Here is a 27,832-nt window from a genome sequence, read left to right as displayed (position 1 = left end):
GGCCAAAGCAAAGTCATCATCTGTCCTTAAAAGGGAAATTCAAAAGAATTCAGAGAAAAAGGCAAAGTGAGCAGAAGCTCCTTGAGAGCATCCCTTGGAAACGACGTTAGCACAAGCCCCCCCCAGAGGAGCACATTGGGGGAAAAAAAAAATCTCTCTCCGTTGCTGAGCAAAGCCAAGACCGGCCTTTAACGGGTGCAAGCACGTACGCAGGCAGTCAGCCCCTTCCCTTATCTGGGTGACTTGAGCAGGGGGGTCACCCCCAGCTGCTACACCCTCTGCACTGCTCCCCCGTTCCTCGACACCCCCGCCTGAACCGGTGCGGTGACAGCAGGACACGGCGGGCAGCTGCCACGCTAGGAGAGGCTCGTCCCACATCCACCCTCCATCCCCGCAGCCGCACCCGAGGCTTGGGGCCAGCCTGTACCCAGCGCTGGAGGAGAAGAGCAGTGTGGAGTGGAAGGGAGAGGATGGGAGATGGACTGGTAGGAGAGCAGAGATGTGGCACCCAAGAGGACATGAGCAGGACATGACAAGCTGCAGTCGGTCGGGGGGAATCTCTGTCCTGACCAGGCAGTTTGGCAGCACTGGTGCTGAGGGAGGGTCCCGATCGGGCCAAGAAAAGTCACTTTAAGGTGTCATCGGCGTTCTTGAACATGAGGATGGCATTGTAGATCTTGAGCGCCGGGCCCAGCTTGACACTCATAATCTTGACGATGTCAGCCTGCGTCAGCAAGAGGAAGGCCTCGCCATCGATCATCTGGAGAGGACAGCAGGGACAAAGGCACTCACCGAAAACCCAGGCTGTGACTTCCTAGGGACAGCCAGCACAGGCACAACCTGGGGATGTGCACAGTCGCACTCACCCTCCGCCAGGCACCACAGATGATCCCGGGAGCCGCCCGCAGCACTCCCACGCTGCCCCAGATAAGCCAGAGCTGGGAGGTCACACGCCCAGGGCGGAGAGGGGGAAAGGCTCTTCCAGGGGCTGCCCCAGAAGCTCCCAGGGCAGCTGGGCAGGGCTTCTGTGCCCCAGAGCAACGGGCACAGCACACAGCCAGCAGGCAATCCGCTCCGGGCAAACACCTGTCCATTCCCTGCTCCAGGTCCTGGTATACTTGGAGGCTGCCCCCGGCTCAGCTTTGCGTGCCCGAGCACCCTCAAAGCGCAGGGGCCATTTCACTAACAGGTGGGACACTGGCTGTGCCCAGCGTGCCCAGCACCAGCCCGCCCTGGTGGGAAAGCCGCCCCTCTGCCCACAGAGGGGTCTAAGAACGATGAAGGTGGCTGACAGCCCAGCCACCCAACTGCTGCGCTGGTGAGGGGGCGCGGGGGGGGAAGGCTGAATGGGCGAGGAGTAAGCGCCTTCCCTCAGGAGGTGACAGTGCTATTAAGGCTGCAGCACCATCCTCCTCCCGCTCCCCAATCCTGGCCTCCTCAGAGAGGGCCTCCCTCACCCATGCTGGGACAACAGGGCAGCACAGCTCCAGGTCAGCATCTCCCCTCCTGCCAGCATAGCCGCCGAGGCAGAGAGCTGCACGCTGCAATGCAGGGGGGCTGCTGGGGCAGGATCGCTGCCAGGTGCTGGAAGTGCTCGCAGCATTCAGCAGCAATCTGTTGCGGGAAGGCCACTGGCCAGTTCCTCCCTGCCCTGTTGGCAAACAGCTGTCCTGGGCCACCCACACTCATCCTCCAGCCCTTCTCACCTCATCCTTGAAGAGCTTGGCTTGGTCCTCGCAACCCGTCAGAGTCTGAACAAAGCTAAAGACCTTGGAACAAATAGAGAAAAATGTCAAGGCAGAGGCAATGTTTCTGGCTGAGACCCCCCATGAGCCCACAGCCTCACTTCACAGAGGCATTTTGCACCCTGTAACACGCGGCTGCTACGGCAAAGGCGGCAGTTGCAGCACCCTCCCACGCCCAGAGATCACTCTTGGACCAGGGCACAGGTTGTGGCCTCCTCTGGCCCCCAGTGCTGCAGCAGCTTCACCTCCAACAAGCCATCTCCAGCACAGCGAGATGGTTCCCACTGAAGGGCAGACAAGAGAGGGGCACACAGGAGGGACGGGGGAAATCGGACAGGGCTGGCTGCTGCGGCTGAAGTCAGAGTTCCAGCTTCCCAGGCCTTCAGAGGGGCCGTCACAGACGGCCAAGAAAGTGAATGAAGGTGACAATGAAGAATCTGAGGCAACAATTTTTCAGAGAAACAGGGAAGTGACTTCTTATCTGCAGAGTCTATGGTTTAATTTTTTAACTTGGCAAAGATGAAACTGATTGCTTTGGAAAACTGTCACACGCTAAATGAAGAACTGCTGTTTGCCTTCACCTGTCTGCCCCGGGCTAGCATCACATCCAAGCCAAGCAAGAACCTGGTAGTTCTGCATGTGCTTCCCATCAGGGTTCATGCCTGGCAGCTGTCCACACAGCACCCCACAAGCGTGTCCAGCAGACTACCTTCTTGAGACCCCATCTGGAATAGTGTGTCCAGTTCCGGGCCCCTCAGTTCCAGAAGGACAGGGAACTGCTGGAAAGAGTCCAGCACAGAGCCACAAAGGTGATGAAGGGGGTGGAACATCTCCCTCATGATGAAAGGCTGAGGGAGCTGGGTCTCTTGAGCTTGGAGAAGAGGAGGCTGAGGAGTGACCTCATCAATGGTTATAAATACGTAAAGGGTGAGTGTCAGGAGGATGGAGCCGGGCTCTTCTCGGTGATGGCCGGTGACAGGACAAGGGGCAACGGGTGCAAGCTGGAGCACAGGAGGTTCCACATTAATTCCAAATTAACTTTTTCGCTGTGAGGGTGACAGAGCCCTGGAACAGGCTGCCCAGGGAGGCTGTGGAGTCTCCTTCTCTGGAGACATTCAAAACCTGCCTGGACGTGTTCCTGTGTGACCTGCTCTGGGTGGTCCTGCTCTGGCAGGGGGGGTTGGACTGGATGATCTCCAGAGGTCCCTTCCAACCCCTGACGTTCTGTGATTCTGTGATGGCCAGGTTGGATGAGGCTTTCAGCAAGCTGGTGTAGTGGAAGGTGTCCCTGCCCATGGCAGGGGGTTGGAACTGGATGATCTTTAAGGTCCCTTCCAACCCAAACCATTCGCGATTCCATTCTGTGATTCTCGCTAGCCCAGGCAAGTGGCCGCTGAAGCACCTCCGTGCCTAGTGCACACGCCATGGTGCTGCCCAGCCAGGTAGCGTGCTCCAAGCCATGCCAGGGGGTTAGGAGCTAGTATGCAGTCTTCAAAACCATCTCACCTCATCGATGGTCCACTTGGCCACTGTAGTTGCTGTGATGCCAGCCACCCCTGGCAGGAGTTTGCAGTGCTGCTCCCAGCAGAGTGACAGGGAGCGGTCGGGGTGGGCAGACAGGGCAGACATGAAGAGCGACTGGTGCACATTGTCTGAAGAAATAGCTGGTAATAAAAATGCAAGATGTGATACAAGGTAGAAGGGCGAGAACATCCCATCCCATCCCATCCCATCCCATCCCATCCCATCCCATCCCATCCGCCTTGGGGAGGGCCCTCTCTGTTCAGGGAAGGGCCCAGGGCTGGCAGCAGACAGTCTCATGGGTCCAAGAGGTCCATGTTGTCCCTCCGATTAATAGGACATCAGTGTATTCAAGTGTTCAGTTTGGTGGGATTTGGGATGGCGGGGGAAGAAGTTTAGAGACAAGCTTGGCTTTGCCTTGTTCTCACCAGCTTCAGTCATTCATTTTCCATACTGAAGTAGGTATCAGTGTCAAATTTCACACCAGAATGCCACCCCATATTATTCAGTTCATGTTTTTAACATAGCTTTTCCCTTGCTCTCTGCTCCAAGGAGTCAAGGATGGCTCCCAAGAAGAAATCTTCTTCATTCACACCCAGCGCTGGAGTAGTCAGCAGGACAGCCCACAGTAAAGCTGATACTGGCTGGAATAAATGCCAGTCAAGGTCTTATGGCAGTCATCAGAACTAAACACCAAGCAAACTGTTCAGCATCAGTTTCTGTGCTGGAGCAATAATTTGGCATTTCACAACCACACTGGTATTTTGGGGTATGGCAGCCACAGGATGAAGGCACAGCATCCCTGTCTGAAGAGGACAAAGTGCTGAGGAAGATGCACTGCCATAGAGAGAGCATCCTAATTCCCTGCCCTGGAGCACTCAAAGATTCACAGACATAAACAAAGAGGCATGATGAGGGACCTAGCAGAGCTCTGGGAAGAGGCAGAGATGTTTCTCGTCAGATGGTTAATGTTGGCAGTTGACCACAAGCTCCTCACTGGTGCTGACCTGCATGAGGTCTGACTAAGGCAAGGGAGACCTGCCTCCCACAGCCACCACCCCAGCTACTCAAGCTTGGCCCCTGCGACGACACCGTGGCAGAGGACGGCACTTACTCTGGAAGTCTTCCTGCTGGATCTTCCGGTACTTTGGAGGTCGCCCTCTAAAGAGACAGGAAGACTGATTTCCAACTGGGTTGGGACTGGCCCGAGGGCCCTCCTCCACACTGCACAGAGCAATGCCTTGGCAGTGGGAGCAAGGATCACCTCTTGGACCCTGACCCAAAGGGTTGACAGCTAAAGACACAAAACATGGGAAGAAAAACCAAGAGAAGTGCCCAACAGAGCTGGAAGGACAAACACCAGCTGCCAGCAACCGTGCTCTCCTGCAGCCAAGGAGCCTCCCTGGCTTGGCCATCCCTCCCAGGGAGGAGTCGTGGCACAGGGGCCCGGCACTGCTGCACGGGGCTCACCAGCCTTGCCCCTACCTCCCGTGGTGCCGAGATTTCTTTCGCTGAGGGAAGCCAATGAGGTTCCTCTTGCGAGTTGAGGCCTCGGTGTCAGACAAGTCGGCCTTAAGCCTGCCCTGGTTCTTCTCTGCCAGCGGGCACCCTGAGAGGCAGTAATGGGCCGTGAATCTCCCAGTCACGTGTCCTGACCCGTCACAACCCGGCGTGGGGCACTTCCTAGAGAGCAGAGGGGAGGCAAGCGTTAGACCCGGCTCAGAGCAGCACGGGGTGGTGAGCCAGCAGGGCTACCCCTCCACCCCCAGGCACGGGATGCTGTAGCCCTGGCCATGGAAAGCAGAGTAAAAACGTGTTGAACAAATTCCCAGGGTGAGGGCAGTTCCTCTGGGTACAAACATCCGTCCCACCTCCTCCGCTGCCATCGCAGCGACCCTGGTGATGCTCTGTGTCTGGTAACACTCTTCCCAATCTATGATTCTATGACCCTGTGCAAGTCACCACAGTGCTGATCAAGCAAGTCATTGGGGTTCACAGGGTCTCCATCTTCCCTTCCTTGCCCCCATAGGCATCCAGGCTAGCCTCAGAGTGAGGAGGAAGCAAGTAGCATGAGTGTGGACATAGAGAAACCCCTGGGAGCCAGATCTGCCTCCCCCACCCTCATGGTTGCTCACTATACTCGCTCCTCTTGACACCAGCCTGCCACGTTGGGGTCAGCACTACACCATGCCTCGTTTCCCCTCGGAAAGGTCACTCAAGCGACTGAGCTGAGGGAGATGCATTTTTCCTTCTCAGGGCTCCTCACCTCACAACCTCACAGTGAAAGGCATCCATGAGGGGTGGGAGGAATATCATCCTCAAAGCTGGCACTGGTGAACAGCATCTTAGAGGCACTGTCCCTGACACAGCCCGTACATCCCCCCAGGTAGATGGCCATGTAGGGCACCCCCAGGGGCTCCAGGTGCTGCAGGAAAGGTGCTGCGTAGGAGTTACACTAGCCGTGGGCTCAGGGCTGCCCTGGGGCCTGGCCTGGGGAGAGCAGGGGCTGCCCCTCAGCAGGGGGCAGAGCTGGGCATGGGGTGGATGCAGGGAAGGGCTGGTTGCTGGTGGGGGTGGCAGGTGTGGAGGAAAGGCCGGCATGGGCTGGCTGCGCCCTTCTGAGCCGCGCTGGGGAGCTCACCTGTGGTGGAAGCTGTACTTGGAGCTCTTGGTGTGAGGGATGCTCTTGCAGCCCAGGGTTGGGCAGCCCCCGTGGGCAGAGGAGGCTGGTTCCTTTGGCCCTAGACCAGGAGGAGAAACAGGAGAGAGACTGTCATGTCTGCAGCCCCAGGGAGAGCCAGGGCTCTGGGCTTCCTGCCTGCACCAAACAGGGAGGACTTTTCCAGCTGACAGCTCCACAGAAAAGCCCTTCCTCCCTACCCATCCTCAGCTAGCACCTGCCCCCCCATTTCTGTGCCTGGGCAGGCGGCGGTGACAGTGGAGATCTGGCACGCTTGGGTCCTGGTATCAGAGACTGACCCAGGCACAGGACTTACTGAGAGGAGGCTGCAGCGGGTGTCCAGTTTTTGAGCACCAGCCTATGGGGTGGATGTCTGGATGATCTGCATCAACCCAGAAATCATAGACGTGGCTCCAGCCATCAAAATGGATCTGGGGAGACAAGCAGAGAGGTCACCCTTCAAACCTCAGGGCACCTCCCTGAGGAGCACTGAAGCTCTCCAAGCTGACAGCAAGCAGCAGGGTAGGTAGAGCTGAACCAGGCTCTCCTCCACTCCTGGAGCCAGGCACTGGGATGTGCCAACTTCTGCATGGTGTGCTTCCACGGACCTCCACCCACTTTGCCACCACCACTGGCAGTGGGTTGGGAAGGGCAGGAACAAGCCAGTACAGTGCCTGGATCAGGCTCAGCACCACAGCTCCAGTACCCACCTTTATCCTGTGATCTTCCACGTCCTCCACACTGGCCACTCGGATGAAGGAAGGAGTCCTCCTGTCCACTGCCTCCAGCTTCATGTTGACCAGGAAGCGGTGGGGTGGGCGCTGGGGCCAGGAAGAACCCAGGTCAGCGGGGAGCAGGGCTGTGCTTCGGGCTCCCACGTCCCTCGGCAGCTTTCCCAGCAGCGTGTGCTCCTCAAGCCCAGCTCCCAGCCCTGGCCTGTCCAGGTAAGAGCCATTCCAGCTCACAGGGGCAACAGGAGAGAGTGGGGACAGGCCTCCCAGATCTGAGCTGTGTTTCAACAAGATGGGAAAGCTGTGCCCAAGGGAAGAGGTCTCCAAAAGACATATTTTGGGGATCTATATCGCAGACACACTTGGCTGGACATAGCTGCTGTTGCTGCAGTTGGAGACAACAATCACCAAGCAAGCCTAAATGATTTCCCATTACAAGCTCCTGTCTAGCCAAGGGGATGGTCACACTTCCCATTTTTACCAGTTTTGAACTATTTGCCCAGGATAGCCCTGACTTCCTTGAGTATAGATCCAAACCCCAGGCCTGTGGCATTGAACATCACTCAACTTTTCACAAAAGCAGACCTGACAAGGGAGAAACCCTGAATTCCTGCCCAGGTACAGTGGGGCAGACGATGTGGCACTCACCACTTTAAAGGCCCAAGCCGGGACAGCAGATGCTCCAGTTTCTTTTAAGTACTTTTCCCAGGTGAAGTTGTCAGGGTCAGGATAATCTAGAAAAGGGAAGATGCAGAAGGTGAGACACACCTGCAGGAAGATGGCAAGTACCCCAGAACGTTCTACTGCCTTGAAGGACCAACCAAGTCTGTGCCAGGCACATGGGAACCTGAGAGACATCAAGAAGTGCTACTATTGTCTCATGGGCCATGAAATCCAGGGTACAAGGAAGCAGAAACATCTGGGCCTGCACAGACAGCTTGAATCCTCCTTGTGTCTCCACTTGGCCAGACACAGCCACCATGCTGCACCTGAACACGTGTACAGGAGCCTTGGCAGGAGTCTGCCACCTCTCTAGCTGTGGCCTTGCTGAAGGAAGCTGCCTGGGCCTGCAGACAAGCAAGGGCCACGGGGTTTGTGCCCCCAGGCTCCCCATGCCACCCTGGGAAGCCTGTCCCCAAGGGGATGTGCCAGTGAAGGCTGCACTCCCAGGCCACCGACTCACCTTGAGGAGGTGTGAGGGGTTTGCCGTGCTCCTGACACCATCCAACTGGGTGGATGTATGGACTGCTGGGGTCACACCTAGAAAACACACCCAAACTCTTACACAGGGCTCAGATACCCGGCTTATCACCGCCAGACAGTGCACACTGCGGGGGCCCAGGGCAGGCCACTTGGCAGCAGCCCTCAGCACCACCAGCAAAAGCCCCTGCAGAAGCCAGTTTTCTACAGCACCCTTGTCCCCAAGTGACCCATGGGCCCTAGCAAGGCAAGGGCTAGAGCAGGGGCACTCCAGCTCAGAGGGACGGGACACGAACACACCCTGGGTGCCAGCCCTGCTGCAGAGCTGCCCAGGGAAGAGCAGCCCTTTGCTGTGAGTGGGTAGACAGACCGTGCCTTTCAGAGTGGTGAGACCTGAGCAGTCAGGGGGGGTCACATCCTGGTGACAGCTCCCAGTGGGTCACAGCACTCGTGTGCTGCTGCTTCACACGCCTGCCCTGGGACAGAGCAGGTAGCTGCCCAGCACCAGCAAGTGAAGTGCAGCCCCACAGCTCCTTGGGGCGAGAAGAGAAGATCAGAGGCCTTCAGCCACAGAGGAAACAGATTGTGCTAACTGGATATTTTAATCGGGCTTAACCAGCTCAACCAGGACACCTCCCTGCCCTGGCCACAATCCCGTGCCTACAGACGCAGGAGCTCCTTTTAAGACAAGGCACTGCAGATGGCCCCATCTCCCAAACGGGTTTCAGGGCGAGCCCACAGCATGCGATCACACCTGTCTTTGCCCCACATTAGCTACAGGGCCATGACAATGTCCCAGGAGGTGACAAGGAACAGGTAAAGGTTTGTCCCCCAGTACAGTGGGGTGACCCTCTGCCTCACTGGGCCACTGGTGGCCTGTCTGCAGCAGCATGCTGGGATTGTCCCACATTTTCCCGAGCACCCTGTCACACTTGCTGAAGCAGTGGCAGGGTGTTTCCCCAGCACTGGCACCCCAGGAGCCTCTGTGCACTTACCAGTAGTCATAAGTATCATCCCAGTTGTCAAAGTGCACCAAAAAGCGATTGTCCACCACGTCAGTCACTGTGGCAACACAGATCAAGGAAGGGTTCATGCGGTCCACAGCTTCAAGCTTCATGCCCACCTCGAAGCCCGGGGAAGTCTCATGCTGGGAGGAGAGAGGGGCAGGTTTCTCTCAGCACCGCAGTCCCAGTGCCCTCCTCGCCACTTCCCTTGCCTACTGAAAGGAAGCACCTGCCCAAACCCTCCCAAAACTAGACCCTCCTTGGCCTTCAGGCAGGCCCAGGACCACTTAGGATCCCAAAAACGCAGTGCCCTGCTCTGCATGCAAGAAAAGAGGCAGACGGTAAGTAACTCAGCTTGGCCACACAAAGAAAGAGGAAAAGAGACCTTCAGACCCTTAGGATCTTCTATAAGCAGTAACCTTCAAGACAAAAACAGCCTTCAGCTTACACTGACTCAGATTTTGTCACGAAATGCTTGTTTGTGGTCACGCTCCTCCACTGTGAGCAGTGACCACTGCCCTAGGCTTGGCAGGAGGAGCTGGGATGGGGCCCTTCATCCTACCTTGCCTTTACTTCTTGGATCCAAAAATCTGTTCAAAGTGCTGCATCACACACGCTAGTGGGATTGTTGCAGCAATGAACAGGAGGGTTTAGACACAATAAATAACTCGGAGAGGCTGATTTATCAGTAGACTGAGTTTCCTCTGCAGCTGACAAAGAAACCATCAGCATTCTGCACTCTGCTATATTCCCACTTTCCTTACTCAAGCTGCCATATGAAAAATAACGGCAGAGACAGAAACAATGAAGACACAAAACAGAGGCAAAAAGAGTTAAACTTACAAAATGTTAACTGAGGGGTTTTGGCAAAATAATTGTTGATAGTACTGGTTACTTCTCCTCACCAGTACTTTTGCAACAGATTTAACTGTCAGTGAGACTGACTGGATGAAACCGCAAATCGGACCACCAATTTTGGGCACACCAACCTGGTGTCCAAGCTACCAATCTCAGCAGCAAAGCGTGCCGCATGCCATTAAGTAATGCCAGCAGTACTCTCTCCTGACCCTCTGCACTGTGGGCTTGAGAAGTGTGCGGTGGACAGAGAAAAGTCCAGCACGGTAGAGGCATTCTGCTCAGCTGGACGGGAAGGAGTCACACCTGGCAGGAAGGAGAAGCTGCTACTCACAGTGTTTCGGACCATGAAGAGGTGCTTAGGAGCTGCCTGAGCCTTTGTTATCTTCAGGTAGTTTGTCCAGCTGAATTCTTCTTCCTTATAACCTACAACCCCTCAGGAAGAGAAATGAGAGCAGTTAGTTCACAGGGAGCAGCCAGGAGGTCATGAGGCTGAGCCCAGCCACCCCCGAGCAGCCCTCACCCTGCCAGGCATGAACTGCTGGGGGCGGACAGGGTCTACAGCAACCCTGGGAAACCCAAAGCCCGCAGCTTCGGCCCAGTGGCTGATTTTGAAGGGGTGCTAGAAAACGTTAGCAGTGGAGTGGAAATCCAGAGCTCAGCTGCTCGCAGGAAAGCATCAGTCCCACCTGTCCTGGGACACAGCTGCTGGCTCCAGCCTGGCACTGGGACACCCAGGGTGACAGGGCTTTGCCCCAAAATGGGAGTGAGCAGAGATCTTTAGTGTGACGGGTGCCTGAAAGGTTGTCCTGTGGAACCCGCCCAGTACAGCAGCATCCCCTCCTGGGCCCCATGGAGCCACCCTGTCCCTGTCTCCAGCTCGACATTTGGGGGCCCACTACTCATCCCTCTCCTTCAACAGGACCCACCAACTGAGACTTGCTAACTCCTTACCTTTTGGGGGCTGGAGTTTGTGCCCCGTCTCCTCAAACCAGCCAGCAGGGTGGATGTCAGGGGAGTCAGCGTTCAGCCAGAAATCATGGCATTCAGAGTAGCCATCAAAGTGGAGGCGCATCCGGTAACCACACACCTACCAGGAGGGAGGGCAGGGAAGGGAAAGGACTCGGGCTGGCCCTGGCTGAGCATCGCACACACCTCCCCTCCCACACACAATCTCAGCATATCACTTAGGGAAGCCAAGAGTCAACCATAGCCCAGTGCCCACATCAGGAGGCACATGCCAGTCCCAAAAGGTGTCCAGCACAGAACAAGGCAAGTACAAGGCCACCACAAGCCCTCCCCAGAAGGAAGGTTCAGGCTGGTGCATGAGATGCTGTGGTGGGGCACCTTGCTGGGTCCAGCATGTACGAGGATTGCCTTTTCTGCACACAGGCGAGAGGCTGGCACAGGGATTTTGGCTAAATGCCATGCTGCTTTGGTGAAATCTCTCCAGCAGCAAGAACAGCAGCCACTGATCCCCCTGGCTGCCTGGGGAGCACTGCGAGGCAAGGCTGGTCCAGCTGCCACATGGCTGAGAGGAGAGCCCCACAGTCAGAGGCCTGCACGGACACAAGGAAGAGCAATGGGGTGCCTCCACACCCTTCATCTCAAGGGCTCAGATCTGTCTGAGGGGCATCAGCTCGAAGATAAGAAGCTGTTGCCAACACTGCAGTCTCTCCCTCCATGGCCCTGCTACGTCGGGGTGATGGAGAGACCCACTAGGTATCCACAGCACCGTCTCCTGCCCCTACAACCTGGAAGGAAACTCCCCGTTTTCTTGACCGAGGTGCTGGCACGCCAGCTCCTCTCATGCAGCGACACGCAGGCGAGGGCCCAAAGCCCGTCCCCTCCACGGGCCAGCCGGCAGCACCTCCCCTCCCACAGAGCCTCCCACCGCACGGGTGCTCGGAGGAACCAAGGCACAGGGGAACCGGCGGTGCCTTACCTCAGCCACCGTCAGGATAAAGTACATAGATGGGTGCTGCGGGTCGATTCCCTCCAGCTTCATCCCCACTTTAAAGCCATTCTTGTGCTGGGAAGCTACTTGGTACTGGAAAAAAAAATTAAAGTACAATGAAAAAACGACACAGGTAGCTGGGTCTAGAACCATCCCAAGAAGCAACCATCAGGCAATGGGAGCTGCTGGGACAGGAGAGCATGGGCCACTGGTTATGTTGTCATCCAAATTTTAGGTTTTTTCCCCCGTAGAAACACACTCTTCCACCTCCTTGCAGTTTTGCATCTCTTGCTACTGGCAGGGCAGGGTGTCTCTGGGCTAACAGCCACAGCCGGGGAGAGTGGGGGACGGGCCTGGCTCCTCTTGCACCCTGGGGTGCAGCACAGCAACCTGCGGCCTCAGGAGAGCCCACGCCTGGCTTCGAGGAAGGGCTGGAAAGGCTCCAGCACCCTGTCAGAGCCACAGGGGCATCCTTGGCACATGTGGGGTGCTCGGGATGGGGAACAACACACAGCTGGGGAGTGGGACTCAGGGCAACTCAAAACTGGAGGTTGACTGGTCACCTCCAGGTGAAGATGGGAGCTTGCTTATTGCTCAGAGTCCGGCAAAACAGGGAAGCAAGGAAGAGAGGAGAAGGAGGAGGGGTGGGAAAAAAAAGGGAAAGAAAAGAGAAGATGAAAGAGGGAAAAAGACAGGAAAATCCCAACTCACATCCTGGAAGAGATCTAAAGGGGCAGCGACAGCTTTCTGCTCCTCCAAGTAGGACGCCCAAGACCAGCCTTCTTTCTTCTCCTCACTGGCACCTGAGCGCAGCACAAACGCACACACAAGAGGCGCTGCTGAGGGTCAGCTCCAGCCTCCGCTCCTGCCTGCCTGGGGGCAGTGCAGAGGGCAGGCGAGCGCATGGGTCCCGCTGGGGCCGCATCCCGCTCACGCACAGTCCTGCATCCCTGCAAAGCTCAGCACCGTCCTACCAGAGCCCCTTCTCCAGCAAATCTGGCCGGCTGCCTAAGGAGGGGCAGAGCCAACAGGCCCCCTCTCACACAGGTCCCCATGACCTCGATGTCCCGTCACTGTACAACGCTCCAGTAAGGCACCTAAGGAGCCTGAGTGACAAGCCATCCTGTGCGAAGCGTCAGGACACCTCTGCAACCAGTCCTCCTCCAGCCAGTACATCCGAAACGGCCACAGCACTGATGGATTTGGGACAGCCAGCAGGATCCATCCAGAGGCCTGGGAATCACTCCCAGCTGCAAGGGGCTCCCAGCCAGTCAAACCAGCAGCCGGCTCACCTCGCACTGCTGCTCCAGAGGCACGAGCTCCGCTATCCTCCGCTCTGAGCCAACCACTTGAGCCCCCTCGGCACACCAGGGCCACCCCGATGCCCTAGATATGCATTTACCCTTATGGTATTCAAGAAAAGATGACAGCATTGTCTCTTCCTAGGCAAGGAGGTGATCCTTCATGCCTTCAACCCCCTTGGGAAGGCCACAAAGGCCTTGGCTGAGGCACACGAGACACAACCCAAGTCTCTTGCTCTCCAGCCACTTTCTCTGAGTGGAGTCCCTCTGAAGGGACTTCAGGAGCGCTGTGCCTATTCCAGCACCGAGTAATTTACAGCTACAGGTCAGCCATGGCAGAGAGCCTTGGGCAGGGTGGGCCAGAAACAGGGGATAAACAGACTAACTCCTTCCTCCCTTGGGCTTAGGGGAAGTGGAGATGGAAAAAATAGGAACTTGTGGAAGAAATTAAAGCTGAGCTTCAGTGAGCAAGGTTACTAACCTAGATGCTTCACTACTACTTAAGAGTGACAAACACCTTTATTATTGCTTAGGACACAGAAAGAAATGGCAGGTGCATTTGGGGAATCTGTAAGTACAAGCTCTGCCCTTCTGGAGAATGACAAATACACCTGGAGATAGAGCATACACCGCCTGCTGCACTGAAGCATCCAGGTGTGTATTTTGTTTGCTGGTGTACTTCTAAAACAAGAGAAAATAGAATGCTGAAACAACAAGGCTCAGCACTGCTTACTTGTAATGCAGGAGGGAAGGTTACATGCTCAGGGCTCAGAGTGTAGACAAAAGGACCTGGCAAGTGAGTATGAGATCCCTTTTTAATAGTGGTTAAGCCAGTGTAACATCAGGGGTTAATGACATGTGGCCCCTACTACTGTCCCTGCATTTGGCTATGGAGAGGAGTATGAAGCTGGAACAGTTTCATTTAAAAATTACTTTGAGTATGACCTTTCACTATTCAAAGAAAAAAGTTTCCTATAAACGTTTGGTTTGGGGTTTTTTTCCTCAGTATTTTCCCAAGTTTTCCTTCCCCCTCGCCTCCATCGCACTGCAGGGAAACAAACAAACAAGCAAACACTGCATCCCTCAGCTTGTCTCCTCTCCTGCTGTGTCGACAGCTCTGCATTTGAGATATCCTCTGATATGGCCCAGGAATAGATCCCCACGAGAGGAGACAACCCCCAATCACCCGGCTTCGGCAGCACCAGATCTACAGGAGCAGCTCCCAAACTTGTGAGCTCCCGATCACGAGGGAGGTTCCCCGTAAGACCATCCAAAGAGAGGGCAAAGCCAGACGTGGCGCAGAGTCATGTTACTGCTCAGGATAGGGCCTCTCGGAGCAAACGTGTATCCACGAGCATGTAATAAATTCAGGTCCCAGGGGGAGGGACCAGAAAGCACTGTACAGTACAGCCCAATGCCTGAAGACACAGCCGTATCTGCAGGGGTGCACCCTTCCCATGGAGAGAAAGAGAGGAAAGGAGAGAAATGGAAAGAGACAGAGAGAGCAGGATCAAGCAAGCAAAGGAGCTTACAAGCCTTCGGGAACGTGTACCAGTGCATTGCGCTGTGTGTTTGACCCTGCTGGAGCACCGAAATGCTGGCCCAGCCCCACAGCGGGATCCCACAGCCATGGCGTGGCTCACCCCACCGCCCGCCCGGCCCTCCGTACCGTGCTGGCTCCCATTCCACGTGTCAGCCTCCGGATTGCTGACGGCAGAGTTTCCCGCAGAGTTTTTCCTCTCTTCCTGCTTTTCCTCCTAGACACAAGAGCAGACAAAACAGAAATCATGTTGGAAGTCTGCACAGAGGTTTACGCTGTGTGTTGTACCCTCACACCAGTGCCAAGGGCCGTACTGTGCCTCTGCAACCTCCATGATTTGACTGATGCTTGGCCCAGAAATGCATGGCCAAGAGGATCTGCTGATGGGAGCCCAAGGGGGATTTTGGTGCCAAGTGACAGCAATCACACCTGGAGTGGATCTGCTACAGTCAGGGCTGGCAAGCAGAGCTCCTTGCCTTGTCAAAGTCACTCTCCCTTCCTGTCCTGGTTTGGGCTGAACCAGAACTAATTCTGGTTTAGTGCTTTCACTTTTCAGTCAAGCCTCCTCTAACTAACGGCACTTTCTGAAGCAGCAGCATGTGACAGCCCCTGATGGTCACAGTCCGGACCAAGGAATGGGATGCAGAGGGGCCCTGGCTTAGACTTGTTCTTACAGCGACCAAGGTCACTGCTGAGTCTTGTACCCCGTGTTGGGGTGGGGGAGTGAAAAGGGTCACAAGCACGAAAAAGGCCGCCCCTGCAGGGAGGAGCGAACCGGACAGGTGACCCAAACCTGACCCACAGAGTGTTCCATCCCATAGACGTCATGGTCAGTGTCAAGCTGAGGGATCACGAGGGTCAATCTCTCTTCTGTGATGGCGACATCTGAAGAGGACTCTGTCTGTCCTTCTGTCGTCGATCCCGACCCGTGTGTCCCTGAATCCAGGGCCTGAGTCCAGCTCCTGCAGCCCGTCCCTGTCTGCTGCCCAGTCCAGCCTGGGACTGCCCCAGTGCCAGCCCTGCAGCCCCAGCGGTGACGTATCGTCATCAGGGTGGGGGGAGCTGGGGTCGGTATTGCTGTTGTATCTATTTGTACATATTGTACATATTTCATTATTTCCTTATTCTTATTATTATCTTTTCTTTTATTGATACTGTTTCATTAAAACGGTTTTATTTTTCTTTTCCAAATCGTAAAGTCTCTCTCTTGTTCTCTCTCTCCTTTTCCCTTTTGGGAGGGGAGAGGGGTTAATAGAGAGAGTCTGTCATTCATTAGTAGCCAGCCCAGCCTCAACCCGTGCCACTTCCCCAGGATATACAACATGGAGATAAACACTCTCTTACTTCAACACTTACTTTGGTGGCCCAGACTCAAGAGAGCAGTCGAGAGCACTCGATACCTACAGGCCAACCAGGACGTGTCCGGCACTGCCCCATCTGAGGCGACTGGTGTGCCAGCCAGCCAGCCAAGCACCTAGAAGCCCTGATGCTCCACGCATTCAAGTCTTTTTGGCATTAACAGCTAACAGGTTAGCCCTTTGACATACAGCTGACACAGCACTGAAAGGCACACTGAAAAGCATACAGGGGTGGCCCATGGCCCACCCTGGACATGGCCCATGTGCGCACACGCCCCCTCCCTGGCCTCTTCCTACCATTTGCTCAGATTCATATTCTTCCTCCGAAGGGCTCTGATAGTCCTTTCTCTTTCGTTTCTTCACCGGCTTGAGGATTTCAGTGGCATTGGTGCTGCTGGCAGAGTTTTCCACAATGACAGACCTGCATGGAGGAAGGAAGCATAAACCACAGCGGCACAGTATGTGGCAATGGCTGTGGCGTCAGTGAGGGAGCAGCTGCGGGAGAATCACTGTCACCCCACTTACTCACACGTGCTCCCATCCCTCCTCTTAGCGCACAAGTAGGCAAGAGGTTAGAACCAGGGTATAGACCAGAATCACACTCACATGCTTGGGTGTCAGAAACCTGAACCCAAGGATTGATCAAAAGCGATCTAGTTTCATAGCAGGGCTCTAAGGTGCATCACAGTCATACAGAGATGCTGGAAAACGAGCCCCAGGAGTCACACATTAGTAAGCAGAGGGGCTGGAAATGCCCTCGTGACCCACATCTCTCACTGCTGCTCAGCCTGGAAGCACCAACGGCAGCAACCTCCTGCTGCAGCCCTGCTCCAGCAAATACATGTTTATGAGGCCACAAACTGGGCAGGAGAAACTCTGGCTCCTGTGCTTCCTGCTGTCCCCTGAGACAAGTCTCCACCCCCGCACTGCAGCCAGGGCACTCTGCCTGCAGGAAGGAAGGAAACAAGCAGGTTCTCCAGCCCCTGACAGAGACAGATGCACTTGCTCCTTTGCTGGAGCATGTGGACGACGGGAGGGAGGACAGGCAGGTGGATGGATATGGCTCTGCATGGAGAGACTCCCCTTCCTTTACCTTTCTTTGAACTGCTGGTGACAGTGCTCGCTGCAGAAGCCCCTGCCTTCCCGGGCTGTGTCCGACACGTGTCTCCGGCCACAGGTATCACAGTGGCACATGCTTTCTGCTGTTGGCAGCTTGGTCTGCTCCGGCACATCTGAGTCAGAGAGAAGAGGAGCACTGAGGCACAAGGTGCAGCAAAGGAACGAGAGCAGGGAGCAGGAGACACTTGCCTCGCTCAGGGCTATGCCAGACCACGCCTGCTCGATGGTCGTACCCACTCCAGAAGTGCCACCATGGTGCCCTTACCCTGAGCCACAGTAGGATTGTCCCTGCTGGTGGGTGCCACCTCTGAGTCTCCATCTTTCTCTGTGTGACCCTCCTTTATAGCTTCCACTGGAGGCATCTTATCAGCACTCACCACCTTCAGCGTCCCATACTCATTTATTCGAAACTATGTCATTGAACAAAAAAAACAAGGGAAAATAGTTAACAAGGAGGATAGAAATGTAACTTCTCAGCTAGCGGGTGCACGTGAGCTCTGAGAACAGGAGGGACACGCTTCGGTCCTTAGTGTGTCCAGCAAGAGGACAGCTCTCCTGACGACGGAGGCGAGCATGGCTCCAAAGCCACCTGTCCTGCTGCCCCCACCGCAGTCGGTGCTGGCCGCTGCGCCCGCCAGGGCAAGCACGCTGCCTGCAGGCGAGTGAGCCCAGAGCAGCCGGCGGCGCGAGAGGCAGGGTGACGGCCGGAGGACGCAGGGCCCTGGAGCTGAGAAATTCGTGCACTTTGTGCCAGCCATTTCACGTACCGAGGGGTACACCTAAAGGCACCCGCGGTTTGGGAAGTGCAAGGCCACTGTCTCCAGGGCGAGTGCCCAGGTTTGGTGAGAGCCAACTCCACGGCACAGCTTGGAAAGGAAAGATGCTCTGCGGAGCCCGTCAGCATCCCTCTGCTGCACTGTGCAGGGCAGACCTGCTGCAGCCCCCAGGCACCAGGTGTGTGCTCTCTCGGCTAAGCTCACAAGATGGGATGGACATGGGGACGGGGCACAAGAGGAGCCTCACGGAGCTGGAACAGCCGAAGGATCCTCCAGTTGGGGTGTGGGTACTGCCAGGGACCACGCCACGTCCTGGTGGTCCCTCCCTGGCGCAGGCTGGGGAACTGCCGCTTACCAGGGCAAGTGGCTGTGGGGAGGGGCGGGAGGGCAAACACAGTGGCCCAGGGCTACTTACCCGCAGGTTACTCCCAGGCAAAGTGGCCACCCCATCTTTCCACTCCAGCACACGGACTGTGCTGCAGGTCTGCACCCCGCTGATCTGGGGAATGACAGTAGCTGTGATGGGCTCACTCCCTGCTCCCCTTTCTGGCCTCTCGGCCACTGTGCTTCTCTGTGGTTCCCGGGGGAATCGCTGAATTTCTAAGGTGCTCGTGGGAAGGTTGATGGCAGTGGCATTTGCTTGAGAAGGGAAGAAAGGAAACAAACAACCAGAGGCATACGCAGAACACTTAACTGATGCAAACAAGGCTCAAAGGCAGCACAAAACGACAGAGGACACAGTCTCCCAGATGAGGGCTCAGTGCTGCGGGCTAAAGCACCCACAAGCAGGCAGCGTGACCCAACAAGGTCTGCAGCCAGCAATGGCTTGTGCTGGGGGGGTGGCACCAATACTATCCACATTCAAGGATTCCTATTTCAGCCTAACCTCAGACTGTTCCCATGACCAGGATGCTCTGATGTGGCAGGCATGTGCTGGTGAGCTCCTGGACTGCATCTTCTACTTTAGTTTCATTTCAAAGGAGCACACTGTGCAGCCCAGGGCCTCTCCACAGTGGGAACCAAGGCACTAGGAAGAGGAAAAATTCGGAGATTTGCTTCTAAAGAACACCCCTGATCTCACCTAACACACATCCACGCTTTGCTCGCACACCTCCTGAAAGACACTGGTCAGCTGGGCTGAAAATTGTTGTCCCAATTTTCAAGAAGGGCAAGAAGGACCACCCTGGCAGCTACAGGCCTGTCAGTCTCACTTCAGTGCCTGGTAAAATTATGGAGAAGGTTATTCTGGGAGTTATTGAAAAACACTGGAGAGACAACACAGTCGTTGGTCATAGCTAACACAGGATTACGAGGGGAAAGTCCTGCTTAACTAAATTAATTTCTTTTTATGAAAAGATCACCCATCAAGTTAACCAAGGGAAGCCAGCAGATGTGGGTTTGATTCTAGCAAAGCTTTTGATACAGAATGTCCAGCACACAGCTAGACAAGTCCATAGTACAATGGCTGAACAACTGGCTGATGGGTCAGGCTCAAAGAGTTACAGTAAATGGGGTAAATGGGGCTAGTTCAGGCTGGCAGCCAGTCACCAGTGTAGCTCCCCAGGGCTCAATTTTAGGGCCAGAACTCTCTAATTTTTTTATAAACAATCTGGATGCAGCAGTCAAATGTCCATTAAGACAGTTTGCTGATGGCACTAAATTAGGAGGAGCTGTGGACTCCCTTGAGGGTTAGAGGCACCTTACAGAGAGACCTGGATAGACCAGAGAGCTAGGCAATCATCAACTGTACGGAATTTAACAGGAGCAAGTGCCAGATTCTGCACCTGGGATAGGGTAATCCTGGTTCTATGTACAAATTGGGGTATGAGAGGCTGGCGAGCTGCCCCGCGGCCAGAGATCGGGGGTTTGGGTCGGTGGCCAGTTGAACAGGGGTCAGCAGGGCGCCCTGGCAGCCGGAAGGGCCGGCCGTGCCCTGGGCTGCCCCAAGCCCAGCATCGCTGCCCGGTCGAGGGAGGCGACTGCCCCGCTCTGCACCGCCCTGGCGTGGCCCCCCCTCGAGCACCGGGTGCGGTTTGGGGCGCCTCAGCACACGAAGGACATCGACCTCCTAGAGCGTGTCCAGAAGGAGGGCGACCAAGGCGGTGGGAGGTCTCGAGGGCAAGACTTAGGAGGAGCGGCTGAGGTCACTTGGCTCGTTCAGCTTGGAGGAGAGAAGGCTGAGGGGTGCCCTCATCGCATCTGCACCTTCCTCGGGGGGGCAGCGGAGGGGGAGGTGCTGATCTCCTCTCTCTGGTGACCAGCGACAGGACACGAGGCAACGGCATGAAGCTGCGTCAGGGGAAGCTCAGGCTGGACGTTGGGAGAAGGTTCTTCCCTGAGGGGGCGGTCGGTCCCTGGAGCAGGCTCCCCGGGGAAGCGGTCACGGCACCAAGCCTGGCAGAGTGCACGGAGCGTCTGGACGGCGCTCTTAGTCGTAGGGTTTAGTTTTGGGCGGTCCTGCGAGGCGCAGGGCGTTGGACTCGATGACCCTTATGGGTCCCCTCCTACTTGAGATATTCTGTGATTCTATGATAATGCAGCAGCCCAGGAGCCCACACGCCCCGCAGAGCAGGCACCCAGCACACTACACTGCACTGGCACAGGGCCCCAGACAACAGGTTTAAAATTCAAGTGGTTTTGATCAGCCACAAATCATCCAAATGATGTGGGATAGCCACAGAGAACCTCTAAGATGGCAACAGCAGCACAGCTTTGCCTCCCAAGATTTGGGAGGAGCGCAGATATACGAGAAGCGTGAGGTATCAACGTGGGGGGAGAAGGCTGGGGAGGCACCAGTAAGAGAGGGCAGTTCCGCATACCTGGTATGATGAAGGCAGTTGTTGGCAGGTGGGTGCTCTGCACAGTGCTCTCGGTGGTGACCACGTGGACGCTGACCTCCCCAGTGGCACTCCCTTTCGTGCTTCTCACAACCTCCATCTCTGCTCTGCTGTCCATCACCCTGCCTGTGCACAGAGTGAGACACTGGAAGACAGCAAGAAAGAAATTGAGTTGGGTACAAGTACAAACATGACAAAGGAGTGAGAAAGAGACTGTGGAGGATGGTCCCTCCCTTCCCACCATCTCCCAGCAGAAACCCCTGTAAGACATATTAAAGGCCCATTGAACCCAACAGAGAACAGCACGAAGGTCACAGCTGGTATCAACACGACCTAGTAAAGCCCCTGACAGGAGATCCCAGCTCAGAGCCTGCAAACACCCAGGGTTTTTTCTTACCTGGCACCACCATAAGATGGTACGAGCACAGCAGGTCCACCACAGGCTATGGCTGCTCCTGGCTCCCACTGGGGCCTACACCACTCTGATGCAGACTGTGACTGAGGGTTGGCAAATCCTACCCTGGAGAAGAGGGAGGTCCCTGAAGTTCCCCTTCCAGTTCTCCCACTGGGCAGTCACCCTCGATCTTCTAACTGGCCGTAAGAGAATTTCACAAGTGACAGGACTTAACTCAGTGGGGAGGAGGGAACATGAAGTCCACTGCATGCAGCTGAGCTTCTCACAGGACTGGTGATGTTCAACCCATTTGGCTATGAAATTCAAGGAGTAGGCAAGGTGTCAGGGCCCCGAGAACACTATTGGGCCTTACTGGCCTGACGAGCCTTCCTTGGGACCCCCACCCGTGGGCCCAGGGGCTCCATGTCAGCCTACCCTCAGCCTGTCTATGCCATGCTGCAGCAGTGCTGCTCTCCAGCTGCAGCAGCGGGACCTGACCTGCCGGCTGGCATCCTGGCTTGATCTCAGACCTCGCCTGGTGACCCGAACTCCCAGCTGGACCTGGCCACAACGGCCCTGCCAGCTGCCTTCCTCAGCTCCCTGTCCCCGCAGCAGCAGCTGGCCCCTGCTGTGCCCCAGCAGGCAGTACAGTGCCTACACCAGGATGTCCCCAGACCAGGGCCTGCCTGCGAGCCAGCGGGAAGAACAGCGTTGCCTCCTGGTGCCTAGGGCGCCTCGGCGAGAGAGGGTTCTCGGTGCTGCTCCTGCCCTACTGAAAAGTGCAGCGGACACCTGGAGCTAAGCAGAAAACCAGCCGCATTCTCAGAGGTGCTCAGGGAAGGTGGATCTCCCCATGCGTACTGAAAATGATGGTCTGAGTGTCCCAGAGACTGGTGGGGTCTGAGGACACTGGGCTAGGGAAAGATTTTGGACCTGCCCTGTTTCCCACACCCTCGCCAAAGCACTTGCGGTCAGCATGGAGGCAGGGCTGCTATGGGGCTAAGCAGGGGACCATGCTCATGTTTTGGTCGCTTTTGATGCAAGCAAATGGAATTTGAAAGAGAAGACAGCCATGTGGAAAGCAGGATGATCATTTCAGTGAAGGACGGTTAAATAAGAGCCAGGCTACAAAGGGCAAAGTCTGGAATTTTAAAACCCGAGACATTAAGATAACGGTGTTAGAACCAGAGGGTGAAGAGTGGGATGGTGTGCTCGTGTTAGGGGAAGACCTACTTCTTCCTCTCTCTTACAGTGCTGTCAGGTTTGTGATCAGAAATACCCGACGTTCAACTGACAGAAGGTATGGACCTTTAATGCTCTCCAGGTGCACCGTCAGAAAAGCACCAAGTGTCAGGAGAACTGAAGGAACTGAGTAACTCAGCTGGACACCGGACTCCAACCAAAAGCCAAAATGAATTTGGCAGCCAACATGTCTTGGTGCTTCCTAATACCCACTAGGAACTATCTGCTTTCTTAGGCACTTAAATTTGATATTTATTCTTGATTCATCACTTGGGTCAAGTGTTTCAAGGTCAACTCTTTGTTTTGTGTGAGAAGTTGTTGTTGGCTTTTTTTTTTTTTTAATTTAAACAGAAATGTGGACTGAATATGCCTAGAAAGGAAGAGAAATAACTGGGTGATGCTCAAACTCATCCTGTGCAGCAGTCTATGATTTGAACACTTTAGAAATAATTGCACGAGAAAGAACCAGCAGTAATTATCATGTGTCAAACACTCCAAATCCTTGTGGGGCTGCCTGCCGGTACTGTCCCGACTGGTTCTCCTGTGCCTCATGAGCTCAGGGGGAGCAGAATGGATTTGGATTACAGATGGTGGCACTATTCCTTAAACAGGAAGAACTAAATAACTGAGATTTCGGACTTAACCTCCTGGGGAAGGCCTCACTGCAGCAAAGGGCACGTCCCCCCACCACACCACTGCTGGGCAGCCCAGCTCACAGGATCAGGAGCCCTCCAGGGAGCTTGAGGGAGGCAGAAGAGCCCATCCAGCCCACGGCCCTGCCCTACAACAAACTCTCAGTCCTGTTCCTCTTATCTGCACCTCAGCAGCGGTGTCCATGCTTCGCCTGACACCTCTGGCCAGACCAACCCTCTTTCTTGGTGGCAGAAACCTTTCCCTAACACCTCACCCCAACTCCTGCCCTTCAAGCACATGTGGAGCACAGATTTTGAAAACAGCTCCCCCAGCACATGTTCCGCTCCATCTCACAGGGGAGCAAAGACTTTGAGGTCCTAGACACCACAAAACCTTACGCTTACAGATATCTCAAGCCACATTTCTCTCCTTTCGAGACCCATGGAGGCAGACACGCCCAAAGCTATTCCGAGGCCACACATGAGCAGCAAGAACATCGCTGGCGTGAACTTGTAAGTATATCGTTGCCACAGCTGAAACCCAGCAATTCCCAGGGCTCTCCCACCTCTTGTCAAGGGCTTCCATGGTCATAGACAACAATTTACCACCAACACTGCTCCCATCAACCACAGCACACCTTGGCAAACTTTTAACTCAGGATTTCTGAGATAACCCCTGCACAGACAGTCCCAAGCCACAGAGCACTGCTCTGGACCTGGGCCCGCAATGCTCTGGAGCCTTGCTGGTGGGACGGGTGTGGGCATGACACGACACCCAGGCTGCAGAGCTCCATCCCCAACCCAGGGGAGTGCGAATCAGGATCGGAGCCATTGTTTGCAGCTCACAGTTTTCAAAATCCTGGCAGAAAAAAACCCAGAAGCCCAACCTGCTGTGAAATATCTCAGGTCAGGAGTAGCATATGAGGAAAAGGGGAGAAGAGAACAAGCATCTCTGTAAAGGAGCACAGCCACAGCTACGATCTGCCCTAGCATCGCTGCCACAGCAGGAAAAAGGCACTGGCAGACATCCCTTTGGACAAACCTCCTCCCTGAGAGCAGGACCTCTGACGGATGTCAGGGAGAAGACGCTCACAACTGAGACAAGTCTGGTTGCTTCAGTGCATGAAGCCAGAGCCCGGGCAGGTACCACCCCAGAGATCACTTCATGGGGTCTCCTGCAAGCCCTGGCAAGACCCATGAAGGATCGCAGGATAATTCACGCTGGAAGGAACCTCGGGAGGTCCCTAGTCCAACCTCCTACTCACAGCAGGGTCAGCTGTGGGATCAGACCAGCTCAGAGCTTTATCCAGTCCGGTCTTGAAAACCTCCCAGGATGGAAACCATACTTCCTGCAAATTAGCACAACAATTATCAAAACAAAATAACGTGTTTCCTTTCTGGTGACTGCTCTAGATGACGAACAAAAGGTTGATTTATTTTCTATTTTTTTAATTTAGTTGGGACCTTAAAAAGCTTTCAGCCTACACGTGCCCCAGTGACATCTGATAAAACTCTGCCTGGCTCAACGGGACCAGAATTAAGCCAACACTTAGCAGCTTGCAAAAATCCCACCACTCAGATTTTAAAACAGCAAGCAATTTCAAAGGTGAAAGCTCTTGTGGACTTATCAGTGAGGTCCCAAGTTCTCCATTTTTCATAGCACTGAGTGAAACTCCCCATGTCTTTCAGAGGCTGTAGGTCAGCCCCGCTCCACAACAAGCCTGCCATTCAGCCTTTCCTTTGGTCCACAGGGATCTAAAACACTGCACACCACTCCTCTCCTCTGCCTTGTGCTGAGGGACAGCCAAGGACCTCAAATTCCCACTCTGCAGAAGTCAGAAAGGAGAAAGGCCACCCTAGGAAACCCTGGACGCACATCCATGCTGACCTGCGGTCCCTCCAGAGACCACCACAACACGCTGGCTGGAAGGAGGAATTTTTCAAGACAACTTTCATCCAGAAGCGCGCTCTTTCTTGGCCTGCTTTGCTCCAGTGAAGCAGCTCTTCCAATCACGTTCACCGCGTACGAGTACATACGTGCATATGGCCGTCTGTCTGCAGTCAGACCCCACCAGCCTATTTCAACCAGTGTTGACAGCAAGATTAGGTGTCTCTGTAACAATGGTCTCTGACAGAGTAAAACCTTTGAGTTTGGGAAACCAAGCACCTGCACAGAGGACAGGGTCTCTGCATTGCCCCTCACCTCACAGAGGAGGGTATCAGCACGGAGCGAGGGCTAAACCTCCTGAGCACCAGAGAGCAGCTGGGGACAGGTGATCTGAGCACACGTACCCACACGTGCAGAGGAAACTGGCCACAGAACGCACATTTTAAGGCAACCAGGCTTCACTGGTTCTGCTGCTCATGAAGTTTCTAGCTCGTCAAACAAAAAGCATTGGGTGTTAGCACACCAGCATCCTGGACCAGTGACACAGGGGGTTGGAAAGCAGGCATTTCTCCAGTTGCTATACACAAGAGCCTCCAACTCTGCCACAGTCTCACACCTGCCCTACCACAAAACCACAGCAAAGCTAGGGAATGACCCGTTGTTTGGAAAGAGGAGGGATACGCTGCATGCAACAGGCCATAGAGGTGCACAGAGAAAAGCCGCTCCCAGCAAAGAGACACTGGACAGCCCTGTCAGCACTTCATAAAGCAGTCTGGTCAAAATACGTGTATCTTTTCATCACAAAATTGGCTTAAAATAACTGTATTTCATACAATGTTACATGTTTGTTGGCTTTGTGGCTTCTCAGATTTTTAAATACTCCTGAAATCTGCACCAGTACACACTGGGGGCCACCCAGCTGGAAAGCTAAAGCTTGACAGAAAAGGCCCTGGGGGTCCTGGGGGACACCAGTCTGACCACGAGCCGGCAATGTGCCCTCCCGGCAAAGGCGGCGAACGGTGTCCTGGGCTGCATTAGGAGCAGCGCCACAGCAGGCGGAGGGAGGCGATCCTTCCCCTCTGCTCTGTACTGGTGGGGCCACCCCTGGAGTGCTGGGCCCAGTGCTGGGCTCCCCAGTGCAAGAGAGACAGGGACATACTGGAGAGAGGCCAGCGAAGGCCATGAAGGTGATGAAGGGGCTGGAGCATCTCTGCTCCGAGGAGAGGCTGAGAGCTGGGACTGTTCAGCCTGGAGCAGAGCAGGCGCAGGGGGTCTCACCAGGGTGTCTGAACACCTGGGGAGGGTGCGGAGAGGACAGCGCCAGGCTCTTCTCGGTGGTGCCCAGGGACAGGACCAGAGGCCACGGGCACAAACTGACACCCAGGAGCGTCCCTCTGAACGTCAGGAAACACTTTCCTGCTGTCAGGGTGGCCGAGCACAGGCACAGGTTGCCCAGGGAGGTGGTAGAGTCTCCATCCGTGGAGATACTCAAGAGCCACCTGGACACGGTCCTGGGCAGGTGGCTCTGGGTGGGCCTGACAGAGCAGGGGGCTGGACACGGCGACCTCCAGAGGTGCCTCCAACCTCAGCCATTCTGTGATCCTGTGAACTATTTTTTCAGGAATTTCCTCAGCCATAACAGAGAACTTCCCCATCCTTAACAACAGCTGAAGTATGGATTATTAATTACCTCCAGTGGCTTTTTTAAGAAAAAGCACCAGGTGGGATCATGGTAAAACTGCAAGTGGTACATCAGAGCACTGCAGAGACATGGCGGGCTGGGAGCTGCTCCCTTGGATCTTCCCCTGTCTTCTGGCATTGCCCAGGGCAGGCGTTCAAGAGACTAACAGCACCACAGAAAGTATTTGCTCCATATACACAGAGGAGCACACTCAGTAACACCCTTTGCACAAGCAGGTGGCCCAGTAGAGAAAGGCAAACACACACGCCTCTTCCCTCCCAAATCTGACTGTTGCTTTAAACCCAGGAGTCAATGCCTCCTCTGGAATAAACCAGGGGCCACAAAGTCCTCCTCGGTTCTGCTGCAGCACAGGGTGAGGTTTGGAATGGACTGTGGTATTTATCAACATCTCAAAACAGGATAAAACGTCCTTCCGTGCAGTGAGAGGCTGTTCATGTTGCACATTTCAAAATAGCAATTAGATTCTGTGAAGACAGAGATCAGAAAAAGAAGGGCAGGAGAGCAGCAAGCAGCCTTCAGCTTTAGGTTCAGACACAGCTATCAAAGCAGAGACACTTGGGCTGGGTGCCACCTGCTGTCCCCAGGAGTGTCACTGCCACCATGACTAGCTCTTGGGCCTGTGGATCTGCTGAGACCCACAGCTGGGAAGAACGAGCAGTTACCAGTGACCTCATGTGCCACCCCAAAGGGCTCAAGGTGACACCACCCAAGCTCAGTGCTGAGGCCAGGAGGCCTGGGCAGCTCTGACTGGGGGCAGATCCTCAGCCACCGCTGAGAGAGGCGCAAAAGGGACACCCACGTCCCACCTTCCACTCCACTGCCTACTGACGGTGCCAGCCCTGCTGCAGCATCCAGCCCTGCACAGTTAGGGCATAGCACAGGGTGTTCTTCCACCAGTACAGGTCACACTTGCAAAGAAACATCCAAAGAGGATTGATACATGATCCCGAAATGTTTGAAGGTGTCCAGTCTTTTATAACTAGCAAAGAAATAAACCCAGAACCTGTCCTAGACCATGTGGAGCACCCTCTCCATAGCCTGGGCTGTTTGTCGTGCATCCTGCTAGGCTGGACTAATGCCCTCCACGCTGCAGGACCCTTTCAAGGACTGCAGTGGTGTCATCTTCACGCTCCAGGACAGCATGTGCTCATGCAGACACACCAGAAGGAACATGGTCAAGCATCCACCCTGGAAGGGGCTTCCAACCTCTGTATGCCCTAGCGAGGATCCCTTGGGAAAGCCAGGGAAGGCAAGTCCCATTCCCTATCTCTGCTGGACACCGCTGGGTCACGCCTGGGCAGTGCCTCGCACCACACCCCCCCATCTGGGACCAGTCAGCCCAGCAGGACC

The 27,832-nt window shown here is 55.2% G+C and overlaps 1 protein-coding gene across 1 annotated transcript; it reads right to left on the bottom strand.

The window, feature by feature from the left end:
• Positions 1-625: 625 nt before the first annotated feature.
• LOC104344603 (L3MBTL histone methyl-lysine binding protein 1) lies at positions 626-20,742 on the bottom strand. The gene is given in 22 exon segments (XM_086474520.1): positions 626-790; positions 793-840; positions 1,707-1,769; positions 3,252-3,409; positions 4,381-4,427; positions 4,752-4,949; positions 5,908-6,007; positions 6,263-6,377; positions 6,657-6,767; positions 7,326-7,411; positions 7,861-7,937; positions 8,873-9,024; positions 10,071-10,171; positions 10,691-10,826; positions 11,682-11,786; positions 12,405-12,496; positions 14,664-14,751; positions 16,190-16,313; positions 16,986-17,124; positions 17,277-17,421; positions 18,203-18,426; positions 20,607-20,742. Coding segments are annotated over 22 exon segments (2,610 nt in total).
• Positions 20,743-27,832: the final 7,090 nt, after the last annotated feature.

The sequence above is a fragment of the Leptosomus discolor genome, chromosome 17 (genome assembly GCF_034619465.1).
Source record: "Leptosomus discolor isolate bLepDis1 chromosome 17, bLepDis1.hap2, whole genome shotgun sequence".
Taxonomy (NCBI): domain Eukaryota; kingdom Metazoa; phylum Chordata; class Aves; order Leptosomiformes; family Leptosomidae; genus Leptosomus; species Leptosomus discolor.
This window is presented reverse-complemented; position numbering and strand designations above follow the sequence as displayed.